Below are 18,134 nucleotides of genomic sequence, written 5' to 3' on the forward strand. Positions count from 1 at the left end.
CCCAGGATCACAGCAAACCTTACAGCCCTGAAGGACTCCACCACCACTGACCTCCCAGGATCACAGCAAACCTTACAGCCCTGAAGGACTCCTCCACCACCACTGACCTCCCAGGATCACAGCAAACCTTACAGCCATGAAGGACTCCACCAGCACTGACCTCCCAGGATCACAGCAAACCTTACAGCCATGAAGGACTCCTCCACCACCACTGACCTCCCAGGATCACAGCAAACCTTACAGCCCTGAAGGACTCCACCACCACTGACCTCCCAGGATCACAGCAAACCTTACAGCCCTGAAGGACTCCTCCACCACCACTGACCTCCCAGGATCACAGCAAACCTTACAGCCCTGAAGGACTCCACCACCACCACTGACCTCCCAGGATCACAGCAAACCTTACAGCCCTGAAGGACTCCACCAGCACTGACCTCCCTGACAGCTGACCACAGTCTATGTCCTGGCCAGCAAAGACTTTCCCTTTCAAATTCCCAAGGAGGCGTCACTGCGTTCAGACAAAACCATGCACACTACACCACATCTGTTACGGAACACCTAGCCAATCAAACAACCAGTACACCAAGGGACAACTAGCCAATCAAACGATCAGTACACCAAGGGACAACTAGCCAATCAAAATGCCAAGGGACAACTAGCCAATCAAAATGCCAAGGGACAACTAGCCAATCAAACAACCAGTACACCAACAGAACAACTAGCCAATCAAAACACCAAGGGACCAATTAGCCAATCAAACAAGGGACCAACTAGCCAATCAAACAAACAACACACCAAGGGACCAACTAGCCAATCAAACGACCAACGCACTAAGGGACCAACTAGCCAATCAAACAAGGGACCAACTAGCCAATCAAACAAGGGACCAACTAGCCAATCAAACGACCAACACACCAAGGGACCAACTAGCCAATCAAACAAGGGACCAACTAGCCAATCAAACAAGGGACCAAGGGACCAACTAGCCAATCAAACAAGGGACCAACTAGCCAATCAAACAAGGGACCAACTAGCCAATCAAACGACCAACACACCAAGGGACCAACTAGCCAATGCACCATGGGGCAGCCAGCCGACCCACCCTGTGTGTGTGCCCAAAGCCCGACTGCAGAGGGGTGAAGACGTCCACATAACTTTGGATGAAACGCTGAAATCAAAACACCCCCTTCACCCGCCATCACTGGGGCTGCACAGGTTCTGCACTGAGGGCCTCAAGACGCGTCAACATCCTGACACATGTTCTCTGTCAACATCTTGACACATGTTCTGTCAACATCCTGACACATGTTCTCTGCCAACATCCTGACACATGTTCTGTCAACACCCTGACACATGTTCACTGTCAACACCCTGACACATGTTCTCTGTCAACGCCCCGACACGTGGTCTCTGTCAACGCCCCAACAAATGGTCTCTGTCAACACCCTGACACGTGGTCTCTGTCAACGCGCCGACACGTGGTCTCTGTCAACGCCCCGACACGTGGTCATGTCAACACCCTGACACGTGGTCTCTGTCAACGCCCTGACACGTGGTCTCTGTCAACACCCTGACACGTGGTCATGTCAACACCCTGACACCTGTTCTGTCAACATCCTGACACATGTTCTGTCAACATCCATGAATTCCTATCCACTGTGTCTAGAGCTGGGCACAGGAAGGCAATGAATTCCTATCCACTGTGTGTAGGACTGGGCACAGGAAGGCAATGAATTCCTATCCACTGTGTCTAGGGCTGGGCACAGGAAGGCAATGAATTCCTATCCACTGTGTCTAGGGCTGGGCACAGGAAGGCAATGAATTCCTATCCACTGTGTCTAGGGCTGGGCATAGGAAGGCAATGAATTCCTATCCACTGTGTCTAGGGCTGGGCACAGGAAAAAGGCAATGAATTCCTATCCACTGTGTCTAGGGCTGGGCATAGGAAGGCTGGGCCCAGTCCTCTCCTTCCAATGTTGTTTTTATTTTTTTTTTAACCTTCCCCATCCTGAGTAGGGTACCCAATCACACCTGGGTACAGTGGACAAAATGACAGTGCTTTTCACAAGGACATGACACCATGCTGAAACAGGGACTGGAACCCTGATCACTGCCCCCCCCCCCCCCCCCCAACCCCCTCCCGTCCCCCTGACAAAAGACCAAAGTCTCACCCTGGCAGCCTGGCGAGGCTTCAGCTGGGACAGTTTCTTGGCGGCTGCCTCGATGGAGCTGGCGGCACTCAGCAGTTCGTTCTCCGCGATGACGGTGGGGTCATCGGGGTCAACCCACTCCGACCCTGTCAACCACAGCAATGTTGCGTCAGCTTCTTTCACCTCTTCCCCCTTCCTTCCTCCCTCCCCCCTTACCCACCTCACCTCCCCCACTCCTCAAATCACTCAGTAAACGATCATAAATCAGCAAGTCAACAAACATACCGACACAGAAAAACACAGCACAACATGGACACACAACACTGTATATCCAAAGCCATGTGATCAAATACTTTCACATTGGACAAGACACATTTCTGATGTAAAAAAAAAAAAAAAAAAAAAAAGTCTTCTGTGAAAATTCTTCTGTAATCTTCCTAGAAAAAAAAAAAAGAAAAAAAAAAGGAAGAATACTAATTTTTGTCTCTACTCAGAAAATCAGTTCTCGTCACTTCTCAGAGAAGCCACCCTGATCAGTCACAGTGTACAGTATACCCAAGGAACAGCTACACGTCTGTCACAGTCAGTCTGCATCCTGACAGCTTTCTAGCTTTTCCTTCCTGTTCAACAACACATGGGGTGTTCAACTGTGTCTCATCCTTCTCTCAAGGAATCTGTATGCACCTAACAGGCTTGCTGCAGCACGCAGTGTCCCAAGTGGAGAATACGCCTACCGCACACGAGTACCGCAGGACTGCCCCATGTGTAAAGACACGTCGGGATACTGCAGACAGTCCCCGCACTACACTGCACTGTCACTGACAGCACTGGTTCCTCACAGATCTTCAGCCCTCACTTCTGGCTGACTGTGTTCCATCTCTCTCTCTCACACACACACACACACACACACACACAAACAGTCTTACTCATCACTGGGGTTCATCGTTAACCAATACATGTGCACTATTACACACCAGTACATCCTAAAACAGCTAAAAAAAAAAAAAATCATAATTAAAAATAAAAACAATAAAAACAACAACAAAACAACAGAAAACATCAGCATGGCATAACCAAGATGAGGTTTATGATTTCAGAAAATCAACGAATGTAACTCAAATCCATGCAGAACAGCCAGACACCAACCACCAACTGACATTCATAATGGAATGCTACAGTTTCTCACAACTACAGCCTGTCAATCAAACGGATGGTTTAACACTCCTACCACACACACACAAACACACTGGCCAAGCTGTGGCCCTGTACTGTCCAGGAGGGGGTTGGGGGGGGGGGGGGGGGGCGAGGAGCAACGCACTCTACAGCCTTTCTGCCTTTATATATTTTTTTTTTTTACAGCTGATGTGGTGTAGCACATATGGGTTTGTCCACACGCTCTGACACCTCCGTGAAACTGTCTACCTCATGCACTAGACCTGGGCCACGCTGACAGACAGGAACCATGGGGGAGGGAGGGGAGGGGAGAGGGAGGCTGCAAGCCAAGTGAGGGTGGGGTGGGGTGGGGTGGGGTGGGGGTCCATACAACATAGAGACAGAGGTTGGTGAGGAAAGGACACACCACACAATTGTCATGCTCACCCACCCCTCTCCCTTCACTCCACCTACATACACACACACACATACACACACGCACACACATACACACACACACACATGCACACACACGCATGAATACACACACACGCGCGCGCGCATGTGCACACACTATGAACATTATCAGCAAGCGCAGCTGCCCAATGTGTAACTGAATGAGTAACAGGAAGAATACATATATGTGTGCATGGACATGTTAAATAAAGTTCCTCATCACACACATGACATGTCGGAACTATTCTATAAAAAGTACAGTTCAACTCCCCACATTCCACAGTGGTCACTGTACCCTCCAACCAACACCAACCAACACACAGGACCCACATGATTTCCAACACACAGGACCCACCCACATGATTCCCAACACACAGGACCCACATGATTCCCAACACACAGGACCCACATGATTCCCAGGACCCACATGATTCCCAACACACAGGACCCACATGATTCCCAACACACAGGACCGACATGATTCCCAACACACAGGACCCACCCACATTATTCCCAACACACCACATGATTCCCAACACACAGGACACATGATTCCCAACACACAGGACCCACATGATTCCCAACACACAGGGCACACCCACATGATTGCCAACACACAGGACCCACCCACATGATTCCCGACACACAGGACCCACATGATTCCCGACAGACAGGACCCACATGATTCCCAACACACAGGACCCACATGATTCCCAACACACAGGACCCACATGATTCCCAACACACAGGACCCACATGATTCCCAACACACAGGACCCACATGATTCCCAACACACCACATGATTCCCGACACACAGGACCCACATGATTCCCAACACACAGGACCCACATGATTCCCAACACACAGGACCCACATGATTCCCAACACACAGGACCCACATGATTCCCAACACACCACATGATTCCCAACACACAGGACCCACATGATTCCCAACACACAGGACCCACATGATTCCCAACACACAGGACACAGGACCCACATGATTCCCAGCACACAGGACACAGGACCCACATGATTCCCCACACACAGGACCCACATGATTCCCCACACACAACACACAGGCCCCACGTGATTCCCAACACACAGGACACTGGCCCCACATGATTCCCCACATCCATCAAGCAACAGCGGCCATGTCTGTTCATCATGCACAGCGATGGGGGCGGGCCCGATGCAGTCAGAGACAGGGGGGGGGGGGAGGGGGAACACCACACACAACACATCCACTGACCAGTCCACACCCACATGCCCCCACACCCCTGTTTCCCACAACAAACATCACCTCTCTATCACACACCAGCACCAGGAAGACAACAGGTACCACACCCACATGCCCCCACACCCCTGTTTCCCACAACAAACATCACCTCTCTATCACACACCAGCACCAGGAAGACAACAGGTACCACACCAATACCACAACGTGAGCAGCTAGCAAAATGGTTCAGCTGTCCCAAGGACCACAGATCTATACCACCTGTACAGTGAGAAGGTCAACATGCTGAAAAGTGAAGGGAAAGGGAGAGAGCAGCTGAAGACTGAGGACACAGTGAGCACAGAGAAGAGAAAGGCGTGGCGGCGGCTCCACCGTCCTACAGCATCACACTACCCAGGGGTTAACCACACACCACGCAGGTCAAACAACTCCACAACACCCACAACTCAAACCGAAGAAAAGTGCATGTCTGCACACGCAGCGTGCGCGCACACACAAGCACACACATACACTCATTAAAAAGACACGTCTGCTAAGGCGCTACTGAGCCCCCCCCGGACACAAATTTACGCAGCATACATCTCTGCCAGCGCTCAGATCCACTGACACTGGCCTCAGCCTGCCAGATCTGGAGGCGTGTGACACAAACCCCAGCAAGGTCTGTGCCACCACTGTATGCTGCGTAAATCCATGAGGGTTTCCAAGAAGCGAGCACAGTGTGTGTCCTACACTGGTCCCCCGGGAGCACAGGTCAGTGTGGTGCCACACAAGACACCGTCTACAGCTGGACCAGCCAGTGACCACACCTCCAGGGGGGGGTGGCGGTCAGTTTAGTGCCGGACGCTGTCTGTCACATGAGGTAGCTGACTTAGTAGTGCAACACTGACAACAGACATTCTACAGGGCTCATTCCTCTAGCTGCCCACAGGGCTGACTACCTGTCCACACTCAAGTCTTTACCTGGGCTGTAATAGGACCAGCGAAAATTTTGGCAATCTGAATGGACAAACAGTGTCATGGACATCAAACAGGGGTGGTGACTGCTGTCAACACCTCACACAGCACAGGACACACAGCACAGGACACACACACACACACACACAGCACAGGACACACACACACACACAGCACAGGACACACACACAGCACAGGACACACACACACACACAGCACAGGACACACACACAGCACAGGACACACACACAGCACAGGACACACACACACACAGCACAGGACACACACACACACACAGCACAGGACACACACACACACACACAGCACAGGACACACACACACACAGCACAGGACACACACACACACACACAGCACAGGACACACACACACACACACAGCACAGGACACACACACACACACAGCACAGGACACACACACACACACAGCACAGGACACACACACACACACACACACAGCACAGGACACACACACACACACACACACACAGCACAGGACACACACACAGCACAGGACACACACACACACACAGCACAGGACACACACACACACACAGCACAGGACACACACACAGCACAGGACACACACACACACACAGCACAGGACACACACACACACACACACACACACACACACACACAGCACAGGACACACTCACACACAACACATCACAAAGTCTACACACACACTACAGGACACACACGCCTTATGACCACCTAACATCATCATGCTGCTTTACACACTGATCTAACACCACCAAAACACATCAGCTCTTCCAAACGACCTGTGCACTGATCAATGTAACACACATGACTGCTTCTCCCACAACTGTCAATACAATGAATGGAAGGAAGAATGTGAAACGGGTCCCCTAAATGTACACACTAACATACTGATCATCACACATCATCACATGCACGCGCACGCACACACACTCATGCGCGCGCACACACGCGCGCACACACACACACACACACACAAGCTATGAAAATGATAAAACTACTGAATAATCATACTGACTCTTCACAGCTGCCAAAACAAACAAAACACACGGTAACCCACATGCATGTACTGATCACTCCATGCAAACACCACTCCAACACCACTCACCCCACACCACCCCAACACCACTCACCCCACACCACTCCAACACCACTCACCCCACACCCAAACCTGTGTCCATGCAAACACCACCCCAACACCACTCACCCCACACCACTCCAACACCACTCACCCCACACCCAAACCTGTGTCCGTGCAAACACCACCCCAACACCACTCACCCCACACCCTAACCTCATGCAATATACACCACTTGTACACCCCCCCACAAAGTGATGAAAGACAAAACTCCCTGACCAGGTCTCCTCCACACAACTATCAATGAACTAACCATTCCACTCAAGGGGTGGATCTCTCATCACCTCCTGCCCCTCAGTGACTCAACAACTTCCATGACACACAGCACCACTCCACTGACAGCCAACAATGCTAGCTTCATGCACCCCCTACCCATCCAGCACACCCCCACCCACCCCCCACCCCATCACCGCCCCTCTTCATCAATGCCTCTTGTGGAGGGAGATACAGACAGATCAGGCCGCATACACCACACCGTCACACTAAACAATAATAAAGCTTTTAATCAAATATCCACACTCACGGAAAAAAAACACCACCACCACCACCAACAACAACAAAAAAAACGCCTGGGACACATACGTAGCAGCAACACAAGAACAAGCCCAAAAAAACCAATCTCACCACAAACACCAAGGAAAACAACACCAGAAACACAGGATCATCTCACTGGCAATGCCAAACACCAACGCCAACAGCCACCACACAAAAAAAAACAACAGCCAGGCAACCAGACAAGGAAGCAAGGCGACAGCCAGGAGACACAAGACGACGAACCACAGCCCACACAACCACTTCATCACAAAGCCGTCAACTTTCACAACCAGACAATGAAACAAAGCAACAGCCAGGAGAGACACCAGACGATGAACCACAGCCCACACAACCACTTCATCACAAAGCCGTCAACTTTCACAACCAGACAATGAAACAAAGCAACAGCAGGAGAGACACCAGACGACGAACCACAGCCCACACAACCACTTCATCACAAAGCCGTCAGACTTTCACAACCAGACAATGAAACAAAGCAACAGCCAGGAGAGACACCAGACGATGAACCACAGCCCACACAACCACTTCATCACAAAGCCGTGTGACTTTCACAACCAGACAATGAAACAAAGCAACAGCCAGGAGAGACACCAGACGACGAACCACAGCCCACACAACCACTTCATCACAAAGCCGTCAACTTTCACAACCAGACAATGAAACAAAGCAACAGCCAGGAGAGACACCAGACGACGAACCACAGCCCACACAACCACTTCATCACAAAGCCGTGTGGACTTTCACAACCAGACAATGAAACAAAGCAACAGCCAGGAGAGACACCAGACGATGAACCACAGCCCACACAACCACTTCATCACAAAGCCGTCAACTTTCACAACCAGACAATGAAACAAAGCAACAGCCAGGAGAGACACCAGACGATGAACCACAGCCCACACAACCACTTCATCACAAAGCCATGTGGACTTTCACAACCAGCACAGTCACAGCCAGACACACACCACACACACAGAGTGTAACAGACACCAACATTTATATCTATATATAGACAGAGAGTGAGACTGAACGCAGACATGAGAAAAACAGACACCGATATAGAGAGAATGACGATAATAAGAACACCAGTACGCTGCATGCTCCTTCACAAGGTAGTAAAAAACAAAACAAAACAAAAAACACATCTTCATTTCAGCACGACTCGGCTAGACCACACTGACTGCACAGTGCATGCATGCACCCACACACACGCGCGCGCGCACACACACACACACACACACACACACGCATGCGCATATCCTCCCTCATTCAATCACACACAAGCCATTACACACACATCCTCACACACACACACACACACACACACACACACACACACACACGTGCACATCCTCCGTCATTCAGTCACACACAAGCCCATAAATACACATCCTCTCTCTCACACACACACACACACACACATCCTCTCTCTCTCTCTCACACACACACACACACACATCCTCTCTCTCTCACACACACACACACACAAAGCCCCCCCCCCCCCCAACCACCCCCCACCCATCCAGCCACATGCCCACACAGAGTGGTACAGCCAAAGCAGAACACAGACATGAGGCAGCCAGAGGTGCAGGCAGCACAGACGACGACACCAACACCTACCGCCATCTGCAGGAACACCGCCCGGAGCGCCAAGGTGTGCCCACACACAACAGAAACAACACCGCCCACGTTACACTTCACACCACAACTCCCTTCTACAACACCGCCCACGTTACACTCCACACCACAACTCCCTTCTACAACACCGCCCACGTTACACTTCACACCACAACTCCCTTCTACAACACCGCCCACGTTACACTTCACACCACAACTCCCTTCTACAACACCGCCCACGTTACCCTTCACATCACAACTCCCTTCTACAACACCGCCCACGTTACCCTTCATATCACAACTCCCTTCTACAACACCGCCCACGTTGCACTTCACACCACAACTCCCTTCTACAACACCGCCCACGTTGCACTTCACACCACAACTCCCTTCTACCACACCGCCCACGTTACACTTCACACCACAACTCCCTTCTACAACACCGCCCACGTTGCACTTCACACCACAACTCCCTTCTACAACACCGCCCACGTTACACTTCACACCACAACTCCCTTCTACAACACCGCCCACGTTACACTTCACACCACAACTCCCTTCTACAACACCGCCCACGTTACACTTCACATCACAACTCCCTTCTACAACACCGCCCCACCCACCATCATCATCACACCACATGTCGTCACCACCACCTGACTCCTTTCTGTGCCGTTTGTCACAATCAGTAACCTAGGATGTGTTGAACTGCAATGTTGCTTCTCTTTATCTTGTGCGTCGAGTTGTCTTGTCGTGCACTGTTGTGTTGTGTTGTTTTGCACTGCTTTCTGTTGTGTTGCGTTGTGTTGTGTTGCACCACTCTGATTTGTGTTGCAGTGTGTTACACGGCTTTGTGTTGTGTTGTATCCTATCCTGTTCTATCTTAGTAAGTCGCAACAGATTTCTCACATCCTAGTCAGAATTATTACCGCTTGGCCACCCCCACTCTGGTTTGTCACAGTGCTCAGACAGTGTCACTGTCATTTGTCACAGTCCTCACACAGTGTCACTGTCATCTGTCACAGTCCTCACACAGTGTCACTGTCATCTGTCACAGTCCTCAGTGTCACTGTCATCTGTCACAGTCCTCAGTGTCACTGTCATCTGTCACAGTCCTCAGTGTCACTGCCACAGTCCTCAGACAGTGTCACTGTCATCTGCCACAGTCCTCAGTGTCACTGTCATCTGTCACAGTCCTCAGTGTCACTGCCACAGTCCTCAGACAGTGTCACTGTCATCTGCCACAGTCCTCAGTGTCACTGTCATCTGCCACAGTCCTCAGTGTCACTGTCATCTGCCACAGTCCTCAGACAGTATCACTGTCATCTGTCACAGTCCTCAGTGTCACTGCCACAGTCCTCACACAGTGTCACTGTCATCTGTCACAGTCCTCACACAGTGTCACTGTCATCTGTCACAGTCCTCACACAGTGTCACTGTCATCTGTCACAGTGCTCACAGTGTCACTGTCGTCTGTCACTAAAATCCGGTGGACTCTCTCTTCATGTACCGCAAACTAGCATGTGATGTTTCCATCCCCATAATCGGCATTTGTCAAAGGTATGAATTTTGTTCATATGCTCATTGCACCACTGGTGAGATTCAAAGAAACATACTTTAAAAAACAAACAAACAAAAAAGATTTTTTATTCATATGCTTGCTATTTAAAACAGTTGGGAGTTCTTGGTTAGTAACCTTGTGTACTCAGTACGCACCAACACGTGAGGTTTATATGAAATACTCAAAAAAAATAAGGAGAAAGATTGTTTAAAACCAACAGACAGCTGGTACAATGCTGGTGCATCATTCATCAGCACACCGCCAACTACACACAACTTGGCATCTTAGCACTAACATTTAAATCTCACCAACAGGAACATTAGCTAAAAGTTCTAAGTATCAAGCTCTGCAATGACTGCTTAACTAAGCATGACACGTACTATAAATCATGTACCCTACCTGGCCAGCAGTTAAAAAAAAAAAAAAAAGAAAAAAAAAGAACACCTGTCCACTACTAGTCAGCCTGAACCATGACAAACTACTATCAAGGCCCAAACACACAAGGTACAGACACTACAAATACACATCATGACTGGCCTCCACCATCGTCACTCATCACACCACCCCTTTCCACCTCTCACTGTTTCTAACTGGCCCCCAAACAAAGTCACCATGCATGCAGCAAAAAGAAGTGAGGAAAAAAAAAAACACAACACATAGCAAAGAACACCAGAAAAATGTCCACCAAAACTAAAAACTGGCCTGCTGTGCTTGACGCACAAGTGGCCTTTTTGGAAGCAGAGATACAAACACCTGAAAAAGTGCACCAAAAGTGGGGGGGGGGGGTACTGATAACGTCTCCCTTTCTAAAAAAGTTTCTGATCACATCCTCTGTAACCAAAGGATCGGCATTATGACAGAAATCTTTATCTTTATCCTTTGTTCCACAGTCAGGGCTGAACAGGACCCAGTATCTTAGCCTTCCATGACTGACGAGGACATCAGCATGCAGGCACTTCACAGGTCACACCCTCCCTGCCACCCCCCTGTACACAGAGTTTGTGTTGACGGCAACACACTACACGTCTCCTTCACACTGTCAACACAGCCCTTTTTACACACACACACAATATATATACATATATACTGTCAGCACAGCCCTTTTTACACACAATCAACACAGTCAACACAGCCCTTTTTACACACAATGTACAGTCAACACAGCCCTTTTTACACACAATGTACACATTCAATACAGCCTTTTACACACAATGTACAGTCAACACAGCCCTTTTTACACACAATGCACACTGTCAACACAGCCCTTTTTACATACAATGTACACAGTCAATACAGCCCTTTTTACACACAATGTACACAGTCAATACTGCCCTTTTTACACACAATGTACACTGTCAACACAGCCCTTTTTACACACAATGTACACTGTCAACAGTCCTTTTTACACACAATGTACCGTCAATACGGCCCCTTTTACATTCAATTACACTGTCAACACAGCCCTTTTTACACACAATGTACACTGTCAACACAGCCCTTTTTACACACAATACACGCTGTCAACACGGCCCATTTTTACACACAATGTACACTGTCAACACAGCCCTTTTTACACACAATGTACACTGTCAACACAGCCCTTTTTACACACAATGTACACAGTCAACACAGCCCATTTTTACACACAATGTACACAGTCAACACAGCCCTTTTTACACACAATGTACACTGTCAACACAGCCCTTTTTACACACAATACACACTGTCAACATGGCCCTTTTTACACACAATGTACACTGTCAACACAGCCCTTTTTACACACAATACACACTGTCAACATGGCCCTTTTTACACACAATGTACACTGTCAACACAGCCCTTTTTACACACAATGTACACAGTCAACACAGCCCATTTTTACACACAATACACACTGTCAACACAGCCCATTTTTACACACAATACACACTGTCAACACAGCCCTTTTTACACACAATGTACACTGTCAACACAGCCCTTTTTACACACAATACACACTGTCAACACGGCCCATTTTTACACACAATGTACACTGTCAACACAGCCCTTTTTACACACAATGTACACAGTCAACACAGCCCTTTTTACACACAATGTACACAGTCAACACAGCCCATTTTTACAAATATGCCAGAGACCATAACCATAGCCCCCTTTTTTTTCCACACACAATACAGAAACGCAAATTAATTCGCAAATAACAAATTTTCAACCTTCCTCTGGCACTTTGCTACAGCTACTCTTGATAAACAAGATAATACACAACGGCAATGAAATAAAACGTGAAGTGACCAAACATTCAGCCAACGATACTAGCTCGAGTAAAATCTATACAGGACAAAATTTTAATAAACAAAAGAAATACACACAAAAATAAAAACAGGTATAAGATAAGCAAGTGCTGATACAGCGATGAGACCATTTACTTATCAACTGAGCCAAAGCTGTGATTATTTTTTCAGTCCACCAATACCTCTCGAGATGAACAGCTGGTCCAGTTTCCTTCCTTCCTTCCTGCCTGTCAACCCACTTCTATACACAATACCTCCTTCCTTCCTTCCTTCCTGCCTGTCAACCCACTTCTATACACAATACCTCCTTCCTTCCTTCCTGCCTGTCAACCCACTTCTATACACAATACCTCCTTCCTTCCTTCCTTCCTGCCTGTCAACCCCCTTCTATACACAATACCTCCTTCCTTCCTTCCTTCATGCCTGTCAACCCACTTCTATACACAATACCTCCTTCCTTCCTTCCTTCCTGCCTGCCTGTCAACCCACTTCAATACACAATACCTCCTTCCTTACTTCCTGCCTGTCAACCCCCTTCTATACACAATACCTCCTTCCTTCCTTCCTTCCTGCCTGTCAACCCACTTCTATACACAATACCTCCTTCCTTCCTTCCTTCCTGCCTGCCTGTCAACCCACTTCTATACACAATACCTCCTTCCTTCCTTCCTTCCTGCCTGCCTGTCAACCCACTTCTATACACAATACCTCCTTCCTTCCTTCCTTCCTTCCTTCCTTGCTGCCTGTCAACCCACTTCTATACACAATACCTCCTTACTTCCTTCCTTCCTTCCTGCCTGTCAAGCCACTTCTATACACAATACCTCCTTCCTTCCTTCCTTCCTGCCTGCCTGTCAACCCACTTCTATACACAATACCTCCTTCCTTCCTTGCTTCCTGCCTGTCAACCCACTTCTATACACAATACCTCCTTCCTTCCTTCCTTCCTGCCTGTCAACCCACTTCTATACACAATACCTCCTTCCTTCCTTCCTTCCTTCCTGTCAACCCACTTCTATACACAATACCTCCTTCCTTCCTTCCTTCCTTCCTGTCAACCCACTTCTATACACAATACCTCCTTCCTTCCTTCCTGCCTGTCAACCCACTTCTATACACAATACCTCCTTCCTTCCTTCCTTCCTGCCTGTCAACCCACTTCTATACACAATACCTCCTTCCTTCCTCCCTTCCTGCCTGTCAACCCACTTCTATACGCGCCTGTCAACCCACTTCTATACACAATACCTCCTTCCTTCCTTCCTTCCTGCCTGTCAACCCCCTTCTATACGCGCCTGTCAACCCACTTCTATACACAATACCTCCATCCTTCCTTCCTTCCTTCCTGCCTGTCAACCCACTTCAATACACAATACCTCCTTCCTTCCTTCCTGCCTGTCAACCCACTTCTATACACGCTTGTCAACCCACTTCAATACACAATACCTCCTTCCTTCCTTCCTTCCTGCCTGTCAACCCACTTCTATACACGCCTGTCAACCCAGTTCTATACACAATACCTCCTTCCTTCCTTCCTTGCTGCCTGTCAACCCCACTTTCTTCCCAACAAGCCTCTGACTTTCCGAGCAGTGAAGCATCAAATACACCCCAAGTGGACACATCTGAAGAGAAGCTGCCTGCCACTCTCCTAAGCCCTGCGCGCTCCAGCAAAGAAAGCTTTCCGCTACAAGCAGGTGCTGCCCAAGGGAGAAGAGGACACGCCCTCTTTGCAGAGACGCCCAGAGAGAAGACAGAGAAGAGGACACGCCCCCTTTGCAGAGACGCCCAGAGAGAGAAGAGGACACGCCCCCTTTGCAGAGACGCCCAGAGAGAAGACAGAGAAGAGGACACGCCCCCTTTGCAGAGACGCCCAGAGAGAGAAGAGGACACGCCCCCTTTGCAGAGACGCCCAGAGAGAGGAGAGCCCAGACCACAGGGCAGAGCAGCCAGCAGGACAACACGGAACCAAACCCACAACACAACAAAGCCCACACACAGGCCCACAGCCACAGGAAGGGCAGAAAACTTCCAACAGACAACAAGACTACAAAGTGAAGAAGAAATCAACTAGGAAGGAACATAAAACTGACAACGAAACAAAATCTCCTGCCCGTGTCTACAGTGAGCAGAAAAAAAAGGAAGTGAAAAAAGCCCCCCCCCCCCCCCCCTCCCCACCCCCTGTGACCAGGCCCACCCCAGCCACAGTGTTCCCCCACAGTGACCACCGCATTTTACTGACAGCGAGGCGCTTCCCACTGCTGGGTGTACCCTCAACGTTTGAAAGACTTTACAATTTTGACGATAAATAAGGTATGACAATTCATGTGGCACACATCAAATGATCCCACCCCCCCTGCTGAGCACTGGTCAGGCTGGTCGCTGCTGCTACCATGGCCATGTTGAAGTGATGTTGAAACCCAGACATCATCATCATCATCATCAAAACTCTTCACATGTGTCAGCTACTTTGATGTTGTAACTCTTGACATCGTTATCAAAACTCTCACCAGCTGGCTCATCATCTAACACATCTTTTCTGTTCATCTCCGCCTTCTGGAATCCACCCTGTCCATGCTCCCCCTCTGGAGTTGTTTATCAGCTGGTTGTTTGGGTTTTTTTTTTTTCTTTTTTCTTTTATTCCAATTCATGGAAAGGTTTCATTTATTTTTGGTGCCACAGAAAAGCGTTACGCTTCCAGGTTTGGAGGCAAACCTCAATACAATTCTGATTCACGACAGCGTTTTGACATACTAGAACCCTATTATAAGGTGCAGGTATCAAAGCTGCGGAGAAAAGTAGCGCCCTACAGTCAGTAAAACACGGTAGACAGGCAGGCAGGCAGGCAGGCAGGCAGGGCAGAGAGGGGGGGGGGGGGGGGACGGGGCGTGAAGCCACCACACAGGTAGCAGCTACAACAGTCAGCCAGTCATCAGTCAGCAGACCTGTGAAAAAGGGAGGGCTGGCAAAACCTCTGGGGAAGAGGAGAGGGTGGATTCTGGGCTGGCAATCTGTGGAACAACACACAGCACTGTCTTCAGTCCCCAGAACACAGCACCACTCCTGGCACGTCATCCTGCTGTGTACTGCCTCTGCAGGCTGGGCCCCTCTCCCTCACCACTGCACCCCCCCCCCCCCCAACCTCCCTACAACACCCCTTCTTCTGCCCCCTCTCTTGCTCACAGCATGGCTTCACCAAACAACACCACACTGAGGTCAAAACACACACTAATTAAGACCCACAAGTGCACACTCATTAAGGTCAGACCACACACTGACAATTAACACCCTCTGGTGCACACTAATTAAGGTCAAACCACACACTGACAATTAACACCCTCTGGTGCACACTAATTAAGGTCAAACCACACACTGACAATTAACACCCTCTGGTGCACACTAATTAAGGTCAAACCACACAATGACAATTAACACCCTCTGGTGCACACTAATTAAGGTCAAACCACACAATGACAATTAACACCCTCTGGTGCACACTAATTAAGGTCAAACCACACAATGACAATTAACACCCTCTGGTGCACACTAATTAAGGTCAAACCACACAATGACAATTAACACCCTCTGGTGCACACTAATTAAGGTCAAACCACACACTGACAATTAACACCCTCTGGTGCACACTAATTAAGGTCAAACCACACACTGACAATTAACACCCTCTGGTGCACACTAATTAAGGTCAAACCACACACTGGTCGCATTTATCATGTTCTGTCAGACAACTTTATGGATGCTGTCAGCCATTAAAGATACCTCTCCACAACAAGGAACAAAAATCACAACCTTTTTTTTTTTTTTCAGTGGTTTCACAGACCCATATAGCTGTAACTAATCACACCTTTAACCACCACAATGTTAAGGTTCAGTAATGTTATAACTTAGTAGAGAAGAGAAGGGGGAAGATTTCTCAGTTACACAAAAGTGTTTGTCAAGAACCTGAAAACAACTGTCGGAATTAGACTGAAAACAAAAGACAGCTGCGTTTTAACTGTACCCACCACCAAGGGTATGTTTAAGTACTTACTATATAGCTGGTGTTGTGTTTTAAGTACCAATTACATAGCAGGTGTGTTTAAGTACTAACTATGTAGCAGGTATGTTTAAGTACTTACTATCTTGAAAACAAACCAACAAATTTATCATCATCATGAAATGTGGAACCTACTGATGGAATGCATTCTGTTTCCTTTCTTTATCAAAACTTTTTTTTTCCCCCAATCTTATTCTTAACTTTCATTTAGACTTACTGCTTACATTCCTTTCCAACAAAAACTGAACACTGTTTTTCTGGTGTCTGTCAGGGTCAGCTGGATCAGAGAAAGCCATTACTCTCTCTCTCTCTCTCTCTCTCGATTTCGTTTTGGCTTTGGTTTTCATCAATATTATTACTACTGATGCATGTTGTTATTTGTATTATGAACCCCCATGTCATTAGGGCTGTAAAGCTATTGACATTAAAGTGTTCAGTGTTCAGTGTTCTCTCTTCTCTCTCTCTCTCTCACACACACACACACACACACACACACACACACACACACACACACACACTCAGAAACACACACAAGAACAGCCACAAATCAAACTATCTGAAAACACACAGACTCTCTCCCTGCTCACACTGACACACACACCACACACACTTAACACAACCCAAGAAGACAGAAAAAACCCCAACAGATTTCATTATTTAAAGAAAACACAAACTAAACCAAAAACCAAACCAAAACAAAGGCCACAGACTGTCAAGAACAAACCAAAAAAAAACACAAAAAAAAACCCAAAAAACAACAAAAAAAAACCCCAGTGTGCGAATGTACACGTGTGTAAGAGTCAGGACCATAGCACACCATTAAGACCAGACCAGACCAGACCAGAGGTGCAGCAGAACAGCAACAGTGACTGACAGACAAACAATGTGAGTGATGCTCAACCTGTGGCCGCAGTGCCCAGTCTCCAAAACGACGCCCAGCGGCTTGGGGCT

The 18,134-nt window shown here is 48.4% G+C and overlaps 1 protein-coding gene across 16 annotated transcripts in view; it reads right to left on the reverse strand.

The window, feature by feature from the left end:
* Positions 1 to 18,134, reverse strand: part of LOC143277973 (talin-1-like) — a 218,750-nt gene that overhangs the window by 16,432 nt on the left and 184,184 nt on the right. For 14 of the 16 annotated variants that reach the window (XR_013053819.1, XM_076582975.1, XM_076582969.1 and 11 more), the window contains 2 exons: positions 16,075 to 16,140; positions 2,172 to 2,296 (listed from right to left, as the gene is read on the reverse strand). Coding sequence is in view for 15 of the 16 variants with exons in the window: in XM_076582975.1 (XP_076439090.1) it covers positions 2,172 to 2,296; positions 16,075 to 16,140 (191 nt within the window). In the remaining variant the exon portion in view is untranslated. The remainder of the gene's footprint in view (positions 1 to 2,171; positions 2,297 to 16,074; positions 16,141 to 18,134) is intronic. The other 2 variants (XM_076582979.1, XM_076582974.1) reach the window with 1 other exon arrangement.

The sequence above is a fragment of the Babylonia areolata genome, chromosome 35 (genome assembly GCF_041734735.1).
Source record: "Babylonia areolata isolate BAREFJ2019XMU chromosome 35, ASM4173473v1, whole genome shotgun sequence".
NCBI classification, from domain to species: Eukaryota; Metazoa; Mollusca; class Gastropoda; order Neogastropoda; family Buccinidae; genus Babylonia; species Babylonia areolata.